At 30.8% G+C, this 11,387-nt stretch overlaps 1 protein-coding gene across 1 annotated transcript in view; it reads left to right on the forward strand.

Moving 5' to 3' along the window:
* Positions 1-563: 563 nt before the first annotated feature.
* LOC111709334 (bestrophin-4) overlaps positions 564-11,387 on the forward strand; it is a gene marked incomplete at its 3' end in the record, with an annotated part of 26,711 nt that continues 15,887 nt past the window's right edge. Inside the window, 5 exon segments of the mRNA XM_023482976.1 lie at positions 564-587; positions 1,704-1,753; positions 4,568-4,636; positions 7,708-7,794; positions 9,011-9,108. Of these exon segments, the coding sequence (XP_023338744.1) occupies positions 1,730-1,753; positions 4,568-4,636; positions 7,708-7,794; positions 9,011-9,108 (278 nt within the window).

The raw sequence follows: 11,387 nt of genomic DNA on the forward strand, positions 1-11,387 counted from the left end.
GTTCATTGAGCCTTCCTTTTAGAACCCAGTTTTATAAATATTGTTCTAATCCTGAATTAGGATTTTTTGCTTTCTGTTGAACCATATTTATATATCTTCAAACTCAAAGTTATTTACTTATTAGGAATGATTTGAATTTTATTCTTTAACAAAAAACAAATCCTTCTCTTTATTTTATTTTTATTTTGTACTGCTGAAAGGAGGTCAATATTCTTTAAGAATCAACCACGTGAAAATTATAAATAATAATTCCTGTAGACGCTCAAACAAATTCTAATTAATTATTAAAAACTTTTAAAAAAACTGATAAATCTTTTTATCATAAGCGCCATTTAGAAAAATACTAAATTCAAAATATGGCTATCATTCGTTCTTAAAAAACACAATTTATCTCTATTTGCACGTATTTCCAAAATATAGGCGATAATTTAATGTTATGCAACTACCATTATTCTTTTCTTTAACAGAATCTGAGATCTTGCTGCAAACTCTTCAGTGTAAACTAACTGTGAGGAGAAGGTTCAATTCATTTGACTTTGCTGTGACAACTATGTGACCCCGTTGCTTTTCTGATTTCACGCAAAACTGTAAGAAAAGCAAATATTTTATCGGTTTCATAAAAACGCATTCAACATGGAATTGAGTTTTTGCCACAAATTCAGTTTTTGTAAAATTTATATCTTTGCAACCTTATGATGTAAACCTTTGATATTTCAAACTTACATTATTTGATCTAATAGCATTCATAGTTTGAAATATTAAAGGTCTACGACATCGGGTTGCAAAGATATTGAAATTAGAAAATCTGAGTTTGTGGCAAAAACTCAATTCCTTTTTATTCTTCTTAATAGGTTTTCAATAAGAGGAGTTATGATATAAAACATATACAGTTTCAATCTTACGTGAATTTTTCTTTAGTTTTAAATATTCTCTTATTTTGAATGCAAAGGTGTCGCATTCATATATGACTTTTCATTAAAATTCAAAATGGAAACTGTTTTATTTAACCCTCCCCGCGACCCCAATGTTTTAAAGCAAATTGATCACCTGCATGCGGAAATGAATATCTATAATTTTTGGGGGGAAGGGTGTTTTTTTTATAATTAGGTGAACGAAACCATTCGCAAATTTTAATTCATCAAATTTCTAAGTTTGTATTAAACTATTCTAATCCTTTTTTAAGTGTTTTTAAACATTCATTTTGAGATTTAAAAAAGTTAAATCAACTTTGAAGTCTATAGTTTTACTTCCTCTTTTTATGTTGTCATTAGATTTTACATCCCGGATGACTACATTATTTTCCCGGTTAACCATCCAACCCAAATCATTTTGAAATTAAAGGAGTTTTTGCCACAAACTTAATTTTGATTATCCCTTTCTCTTTGCAACCAGACTTCGTAGACCTTTGCTATTTCAGACTATGAATTCTATTAGAAAAAATAGCCAAAAATCGAAATATCAAAGGTTTATACCGTTAGGTTGCCAAGATATGTGGATTAGAAAATTTGAGTTTGTTGAATATTATGCAACATTACTGGTACAACTTTGTGACCTCTTATAATTTGTTTTTAGGCACAATTATGATTAAAAAAACTATTTTAACATTTTTAAAATAAAAATATGTTTATTTATACAAACTATTTTATAACAAAAATGTCTTAAAAACATTCTTTTTTATTTGTTGTCATTTTCATATATTTCAGAATATTTTGGTGGGGGTAAAACCTCGATGACTGTTACCTACTCAAATGAGGTAATTATAAAATTCCTAATTTTTAAAATAAAGCTCATTTCTTTTATTTCACTAAATTAATTCGTTAAAAAGTCTCATCCCTTCTTTTTAACCCTGGAACAAGTTGGTAGTTTCAATTAATGTAAGTATCCTGCATAATTAAAATTCCGGTTCTAAATAATTATCAAAAATACATTTACATTTACAATTACAGATCCTTAAACACCAAACATTATTTCGGGTGTCGCTATTGTTCAGTTTTTACTTATCAACATATGTTTTATTCAAAAAATAATCTTTTGTTTTTATTTCTTAAAAATATGTGGTATTAGTTTTTACTTGTTTTTTATTATGTTTAAATATTGATTATATTTTGCCTTTATCTGAACATTTCACAAGCCTCTTTGCATATTTATATTCTTGGAAAAGGAATTGAGTCTTTGCCAAAACTTTAATTTTCTAACTTTTAACTTTGTAACTTGGGTGTAAAATTTTAATGTACATTGGGTTGCAAAGATTTAGAGATTTGAAAATTTGAGTTTGCGGCAAAGACTCAATTCCTTTCTTAATTTTGGCAATTTCATATTCAAAATGTTGATGTCTGGCAATAACATACTTGAAATCTACCTCCAAAAATCTTTTTTGTTAATTCATAAAATTATCAATGTGGATGAGACTTCATACACGACTCTATTAACTTTATTAAGTCAATTTCGACGTTTTTCTTTTTTGTCGCAAAAAAACCTCGTTGCATAAATAAATCTGTCTTCAGATTGAAAAATAAAGATTTTCAGATGGTTTTTAATTTCTAGAATTGAAAAGAAATATCTAAAATATTCTCAAAAAACAATATTTTTGGAACATTTATTTATATTCTTTTTATCCTTCTCCCAAAATAAAAAAACATAATTTTTTCTTTTTGACAAAGAAATTCGATAAAATAAAAAATAAAAAATCTCCACGCGCTTTATTTAAATGAACAAGATCTATTCTTATTCAAATTTATTTTGAATTGTTCATTGTTAAGGTTTTCATACTTTTCTTTTTATTTTTAATTCTTTATTTTCATTGTTATCAGCCTTCTATCTTTCCAGATTTATGTTGATAGAGATTAACTTATTTTTTGAGCTAAAATTTGAGTGCCCTGTGTTTACTGGCATAGAGTGTATATACTTGTTGAAACTTAAGCGGGGCGTCGGTGATTAGGTGATTACTGATTAGTTAATTGGTTGGTTATGTGATTACTTGATTGATGGTTGATTGCTAATCTGGGCGTATACAGGGGGGGGGGGCAAGGGGACAGTGCCCCTACCTAGACCTGTAAAGAGCCATCACACTTTTCAAATCTGAAACTAAAGAGTGAAGAGTATTAAAAACATTAAATTGCTGTTTTTTTTCTGCTAGTTTTGTTTGACGGAGAGATAAAGTAGTCTTTGTATGTTAATTGAACTGTATAGTGTATGTGTACCCAAGTATCCAAGAAGCAAAATGTTTTGAATTCACGATTCAAATTTTTTTGCGCTTCGCGCACATTTTGCCCCCCCCCCCAGATTTATTATTGTATACGCCCTCCATAACACATAGACTCAATAAATAAATAAATTTTAAACCTATAAAATACAGTTTTAGTGGGAATAAAAATTACTGTTCAATTAGATAAGCTTACTAAATTAGTGTGTTTGGGGGTAATTAAGTAGTGATGAATAATGGGTCAGTTTAAACATTTGGATAATACATCTAGGAATAAGAAACTCGGTTCTTTAAGTAAAATTGCTATGGATTGCAGGGTTATTGACGGATTTTAAGTATTCACTAGTTAAAATGTTTCATTTAATCTATTTTCCTTTGTCGGAGTACGGAGGTAGTGTTGGTAAAAATTGTTTGGTTTAGATTACTCCGATATATGAGGAGGGTGGTAAAGATACCGTTACGCGGCATAAGATTTATGGGCAACAACATTGTAATGTACATGCGAGATTCCCTGATACCAATTTGTTGTTAGAAAAATTAGAATATATCGATACTCCTTGATCATTCAAACGTTTTAAAGGTTATTCGGATTTGCAAGTGTTCAATGGAGGGTCAGTTAAAATTGTTTCTGCAATTCATTTAATCTATTTTTCTCAAATATAACCGGACAGTTTCAGTTTTGTAAAGGTAATCTTTTGTATTGGGAAAATATAGAAGATTGATCAAATCTTTTGTTTCAAAGAATTTGTTGAAAAAAATAAATTGTAAATTCTGTAAGTTCCGCGGACCTATAAATATAAAATAAATTTATAATGCAGAAATGATTTCTGTAATAGGTAATTATATAAAATATTATACTTTAAATTAAAAGGAATTTCTTTCCTTGGAAAAATTTATTTTAAACATGATTAATTGATTGAGAAAATTGTCGTCTTCATATATATGTAAACCGCGAAATCAGGGGTCGAAAAATAGGGACCGTTCACATGACTAAAATAAATTTAAAATAAAATATATTTCCTTTATTTTAATTATGACAATTAATTTTTATTTTCTCAAAATTTTCCTAACCTCGGCTTATATATTTTTATTATATAACTTTTTTACATTTTATGTCGTCGTTAATTAATAATTTTAAAAAAACTCATTCTGTAAGATGGCCGTCCGCAATTCAGGAGTTTTGAACGTCGAATTTTCGCTCAAACTCAGGATTTACAGATCTTTAAAAAGTTTTATATGTCTCAAATGAATCCTAGCGCAGCTTTCCACAACACTGCGTCCTCAGTTCAACTACCTTACATAGCCGGTCACTCCCTTTAAGGGTATTCTGGAAACTAATCTTGTGAACCCTGTAATGTTTGGAAGGTTGCAACTTGTAAAGGATTGGGGGTATTCTGGAAACTACTCTTCAGATGGAGGGGAAGCATATACAAGGTAAATTCCAAAGATTAATTAATTCAAGTTGCTATCGTAAAATAGATAGGAAACGAAATGTTTTTCTGTATTCATTAAAAATGCCCATGACAAATCCTCTTATTAACATTTCAGAATTTTGTTCAACCTTTTATGACATTGTTTTTAATTGTAAATTAATTAAAAAAGTTGTACTTTCATTTCCACAAAAAAAAAAAACTTTTTTTGTTTGTTCTCTGGAAAATGGTCAAGAGTACAAATGCTTTTAAAGTACATGTACTTTTAAATAGGAAGCCATTTTTATATTTTTTTTTACCAAGAAAATTTCTGATTAATCACCACAAATTCTTATTTTCTAATCCTTGGACCTCTTCATCCTGATGTCGCAGACTTTTGATCCTTTATTTATTTCCATAAAAATCAATTATATTATTTGTTCTCTGCTGAAAGGTCAAGTTTGAGTATTTTTTAAAATAACATCTGTCACTAGTTAGGGTTACATATTCGGATCGACTGTACTTTTAGCTTTTTGCTAACAATGAGTTTCGTTCTAAATGTGCTATACCCAGTTCTATATCTCTCTTTAAAACTCTAATTGGTAACCATCGCTTGGAACATTTACAATTGCAGTTGTTGAAAACCGAACCATGTGGAATACTGCTGTTCGCAACTAACATTATAACGCTTTAATTTGTAATTTGTCGTCAAAGTTTTATTCTCTGCGGACAAATTTTTCAATTTCATTGTATAAATAAATATGGAAATAAAATATAAGATTTTCTAAACGAAACTTGTAAATCTTTTTAGGTCGTTTTGTCAAAAACTCTTGTCTGTTAACGTAATTGCTTTTAGATAAACTTTGCGATATTATAAAAATGGGTAGAGCGAAGTTTGTTTTTGTAATATGTTTTATCTTCTATCGACAACTTTTACAATTTTAGCCAGGAATGGAATTATTAGACTTTCTGTTCATGTCCAAGAAATGAAAATTGACTTTTTGTATGATAACAATTTAAAACTCTAATTTGACAATTGGCCAAAAACCACATAAAAAATATAATGGAATCAGCGATGCATAAAGTTTTAGATCACAACAGAACAAATTGAACTGGGTTTTCAAAATGATATGACATTATAATAATTTATAAAAGAGAAAATAACATATTCATTTTATTATAAAGTGCTTTATGATTAGTACATTACATTTTTCCCGATTTTATATATATATATATATATATATATATTGTGCTTTCACCTTATCTTCAATGCCAGATTCACAAGGGTACTCTTGAAACCTGTATCCAATCAATAATGAGGAAAATACTGTCTTTTTTTAAAGTGTTTAATTTTGATTATTGCTTTACGCTTTCCTGCAGTAAAAATGCAAAAGCCCAGTTTTAGAAAAACTACAATTAGAATTATCAGTTTTCAAATTTAGAAACATAAATATCTTATTCATACTAGATCAGACGAAGGTTTGAAGGGTACTGTTGTGAGTCAGGGATGGAGGAATATCTGGAATCACATTTACAGTCTAGCTTGAAATCTAAATCAAGTTCAGGAAAAGTTTGTTAAGAAACAAATCTACATACTTTTTTACTTGTGAACTTTCTGAGAGGTTTTCAATTAGGGAATTTATATTTGTTTCTAATCTATTAGAGATCCATAATCGTGATTTAATCCAGACTTTTCTAAAAATACATTTTGAAAATGGGTTGACTATGTAATTTTTTTAACGGAACAAACTTTAATTTTCTTATCCCTACATCTTTGCAACAATATGGTAAAAACCATTGATATTTCAAACTTCAAACTGCGGAATACAAAAAGCTCAAGTGATTTAGAGACCAACACAGCCTGAAGGTGTAAACCTTTGTTATTTTTGATTGGATTTTTAAAATAGTTCCATGCCTTGAGCTAGATTATTCGTTCCACGGTTGTTCCTTTCAAAATCCTCCCGTTCCATAAAATTTAAATAAATTCATAATATTCATATTTTTAACTAGGTTTGTGTCGTTAACAAATGTGTTGGTCATTAACGAGAACAATTTTTCGTTGATTTATGCATGTTCCAGCTTCTTTAAGAACATTCTTCCTGTGTACGGTTAGGTTATTTCCCCAGCGCAACTTCCCCAACAGCAATTTTCCAAACAGCCAATTGCTCCAACAACAATTTTCCCAATCACTAATTTCCCCAGAAGCAACTTCTCCAACAACAATTTCCCCATGCAATAAAAACAGCAACTTCCCCAACAACAATTTCCCCATGCAGTAAAATAATAAATTTTCCTTTTTTAACATTATTACAATGATCAAATGCACAATAAAAAATAAAAAAATCGCAACTTTCCAAATGTGAAAACCCCAATCAGTTGGATTAGAGTTGTCAAGCTAGCAGTTTATACAATGCCACAGAGAAGAGAAATGTTCTTGTGGATCTAAATAAGTATAAGTATAACTTACAATCATATCACTTTGCAACAACCATAATAATAATATAAACCATGCAATTGCAAAGTGTGGAGCTTCCGCCAATGAAAAACAGCATATTGGCAATGCTGTGGTCAACCCTGATATTCTTCAGGCAGGTCGGTTCTGGTAAAGTTAGCATCAGAAATGCACAGAAGTGCTTCTCTCTGGTTGCTGCTGAGAGACCAAACGTTCCAAAGTCAGCACAAGAATTCTGCCGGATATTATTTTACTGCCTGGGGAAATTGCTGTTGGAGAAATCAGTGACTGGGGAAGTTAGTGTAGGGGAAATTAGTGGTTGGGGAAATTGCCGTTGAGGAAGTTGCGCTGGGAAAATGCCCTGACACCCTTCCTGTGTTTGTAAATTGTTCGAACAATGTGGTTTTAACGACGCCCAGCTCTGATCTATAGTGCCTTTGCAGTAAAACGGAAAGACATCAAAATAATTAAGTTCTTACAACAACCTCAACTTTTCTTTGTTCTTAAATCCTTAGATATTCTAAAGTCTGCGATATTAAATTACATAGGTAAACGGATTATAAAATATGAGTTTGTGGCAAAAATTCAGTTTCGTTCATTTTCTTGAAATAAATCAATTTGATTAATGTTTTGGTTGATTTTAGTTGGTGTGGCCGAACCTATTCTTCTTTTTGGTTTTCTACTTTTCTCTCTCTCTCCTTTATAGGTTCATTCTCAACGAGGAGCTCAGGGCAAGTATAAAATTAATCAATTAAAGAATATAAGCGTAATCTGAAGTGACCCTCCATGCAAAGATGGGAATACCTGATTCACAACGGTACCCTTGATACCTTTATCTGATCAATAATGTAGAAGTTATTGTGTTTTTTTTTTCCTGGCTTTCAAAGCGTTTAGCTCCGAAAGCTATTTAAAAGGCATTATTTAAAGAATAATAAAAATTTAAAAATAGCAAAATAACTTATCTTTTTGATTGCTCAATGATGTATCTGATGGGCAGCGTTGTCAAAGCTTGTAAGACCTTTCTATTGAGTCTAAAAGGCTCAAAAACGTTTTTTTATTTATACAGGGTGACCCCAACAAAAATCGTTATAATATTTCTCTGAATGGAAGCATCATCAGAAGACACACACTGGAATATTTTTTAAATAAAAACTAAATGCTAGAGCCTACTATCGAGTCTTTTAAGCGAAAGTTTAATGAATAAAAACCCTAATCCCTGTTTTTTAGGCTCACCCTGTAGGTTTTATAAAAGTCATTGAACGATTAATAAATTTAGCTCCGAAACCTTTGGGTCCAGAACTTGATGGAATATCTGCATTATGCAATCAATAAATGTAGTAATGTTTTTTTTTTTATAAACATCTACAAAAAAGTGAACGTCGTATTGTAACTTTATCAGATTTATATTTATTAAGAACTGATTACTCGCTTTAAACAATATGTAATACCAATCTGATTTTGTAGAGTTTAAACATTATTTCAAAATAGAAATTAGAATTGAGCTTTTGCACCAAAATCTGATTTTTGATTTCCTATTTTTTGCAATTTATTGCAGTAGACCTTTGAGTTTGGATGAATTATTTTGATCAAGTTTGAAATTTCAAAGAATGCAGAAATATTGGGCTAAGCAAATTTTTTTTAAAGAAAAAAAATTCTTTTTTTATGTAAAAAAAGTGAAGGTTTGAAATATTGAAAGTATGCACGATTATGTTGCCAGAATTCAATTATCAATTCATTTGATAAAATAAAGACTTCTCCTCTGACTGCAGTTCATCAAAATGCTTTCAAATAATCTTGATAAAATTATATACGATTTCAATAATAGTTAGGTCTTCTGAGAAAGTTAATCCGTGTAAACCGTATTTCGTGTATTTTTCTGTATTTATCTAGTTTGTTCTTTTGTTTACAATTTTTTCTATGTTTTCCATATGTTCTGTTTATTTTCAGAGTTCATTTGAGACCGTGAGTCGTCACTGCCGGGAATTTGGAGATCTGATTCCTATAACCTTCGTTCTAGGGTTCTACGTAGCAGTTGTTGTTAACAGGTACCTTCGTTCTAGGGTTCTACGTAGCAGTTGTTGTTAACAGGTACCTTCATTCTAGGGTTCTACTCAGCAGTTGTTTTGACAGGTACCTTCGTTCTAGGGTTCTACGCAGCAGTAGTTGTTAACAGGTACATTCATTCTAGTATTCTACGCAGCAGTTGTTGTCAACAGGTACCTTCGTTCTAGCTGGTTCTAGGCAGCAGTTGTTGTTAACAGGTACCTTCGTTCTAGGGTTCTAATTAGCAGTAGTTGTTAACAGGTACATTCATTCTAGTATTCTACGCAGCAGTTGTTGTTGTCAACATGTACCTTTCTTCTATCTGGTTCTAGGCAGCAGTTGTTGTTAACAGGTACCTTTGTTCTAGTATTCTAGTTCTACATATCAGTTGTTGTTAAAAGATACCTTCATTCTACGGTTCTACGTAGCAGTTGTTGTCAACAGGTACCTTCATTCTACGGTTATAAGTAGCAGTTGTTGTTAACAGGTACCTTCATTTTACGGTTATAAGTAGCAGTTGTTTTTAACAGGTACCTTCATTCTAGGTTCTACGTAGCAGTTGTTGTTAACAGATACACTCGTTAAAAAGACGATTATCAAAATCATCTTTCCAGAATGGACAATCCGGGAGAATTTTAAATATTGAATTTGCACTGTTGCTTTTGAATATATACCGCAAAAACGTCTAAAAATAATTCTGAACAATTTCTCTACAATACTGCACTCTTAGCTCTAGTACTATGTCTAGCTGATCTCTCTACTTACGTAAAATAAACTGTCAAATGCAGATTTCTGATATACACAATCAATTATATTTTTTTTCTTATAAACAAAAAGAAATCTTAGAACTGAAAAGGGTCACAATGATCCAAAAATTGAGATAATGGGTCACACTGGTTCAAACATTGGGGAAAAGAGTCACACTGGTCCAAAAATTGGGAAAGTTTATAAAAGCAAACTATTGTAATTGTAATGTAAAATTCCTTTGACATAAAGATACAAAAGGTACAGCTAAAGTTCTTAAAATATTTAAAATAACAAAAGGTGTTATGTCAGTATAATCCTGTGAAGGCCAGGCAAAAGATTCTATGTACATTTAATGTTTGTTGGATAAAATGGAAAATATGTTTTTGTAAACAAGGATTAAAACAGATCACAAAATTTTTTCCTTTTTTCTAACACAATTTTCCAAAACATTCTCCATTTATAGGGAAAAAAATGAGAACTGAAATTATCTATAAATCAATGCAATTGCAATACAATCCAAAAACTATACGTGCTCTAATTTAGATCCAGCACTATTTTGGCCGTAAAATCCAATGGGCCCGATAAAATATTTTAATAAAAACATTGTATTCCCATGTGTTTCATTCATCTTATAGAAAAGAAAAGAGATGGACCTTAAAACTTTTTCGAAATCGCTTCCGGGGCAGTGTGACTAACTTCCTCAAGTCATGCAACAAATTTTGTCAAGAAAGTATCAAATTTATGGTCAACTGAAAACCTTTTATCTAAAACGATAATTGGAAGTTTTGTAGCCGCAACTTTTGTTTATCTTTAACCCTATAATGGCTGGGGGGGGGGGTCTGAATCTATGTATAGCCCGGGGGCGTTCGACGCCCCCCCCCCTAGAAAAAGGCCTTAGATAATATGTATAGGAAACGCCCCCCCTAGAAAAAGGCCTTAGAGAATATGTATAGGAGTGAAATGCATGTTCATAGCCCAATTTTTTATGGCCAGCTCATAGAAAAAAATTAGACCGATAACTTTAATAGTTTGGGTGCTAGGGAGGGTGGAAAAAAATGCCTATAAAAGGTCAGAAAAATGAAGAAAAAAATTTTGTTTTGTTTTCGATTTTTTTTCACAGACCGGACTTTTTTCCGCCCTGTACCCTACCCTATAAATTCAAAAAAAAATATTTTTTCACAAAAATCCTTTAAATTACTATTCTTGAAAAGTCACAAAATTTCACGGTGATAATGTCAAAAATGAGAACTCTGGGACAAAAAAAAACTACAGGGGGGCGCCAAACGCTGTATGTATAAAATGCCTTATTTTTCACATTAGCTTTATGTGAGGTAAATAGAAGGTAGTAAAAGTAGTAATAATTTAAATTTTAAAAATAAAGATGTGTATTGATTTGTATATAAATGGTAGAACTCAGGGTAGTGGGGAATTGAAAATAAATTCTTGAATAAATGTTGATAAAAAAGTTTCAACTTGTCGGTGGTAGTGAGGGTAGTGGGGAATTGAAAAATAAATTATTGAATAAATGTTGAAA

Source organism: Eurytemora carolleeae, unplaced genomic scaffold, assembly GCF_000591075.1.
Source record: "Eurytemora carolleeae unplaced genomic scaffold, Eaff_2.0 scaffold913, whole genome shotgun sequence".
Lineage (NCBI taxonomy): Eukaryota > Metazoa > Arthropoda > Copepoda > Calanoida > Temoridae > Eurytemora > Eurytemora carolleeae.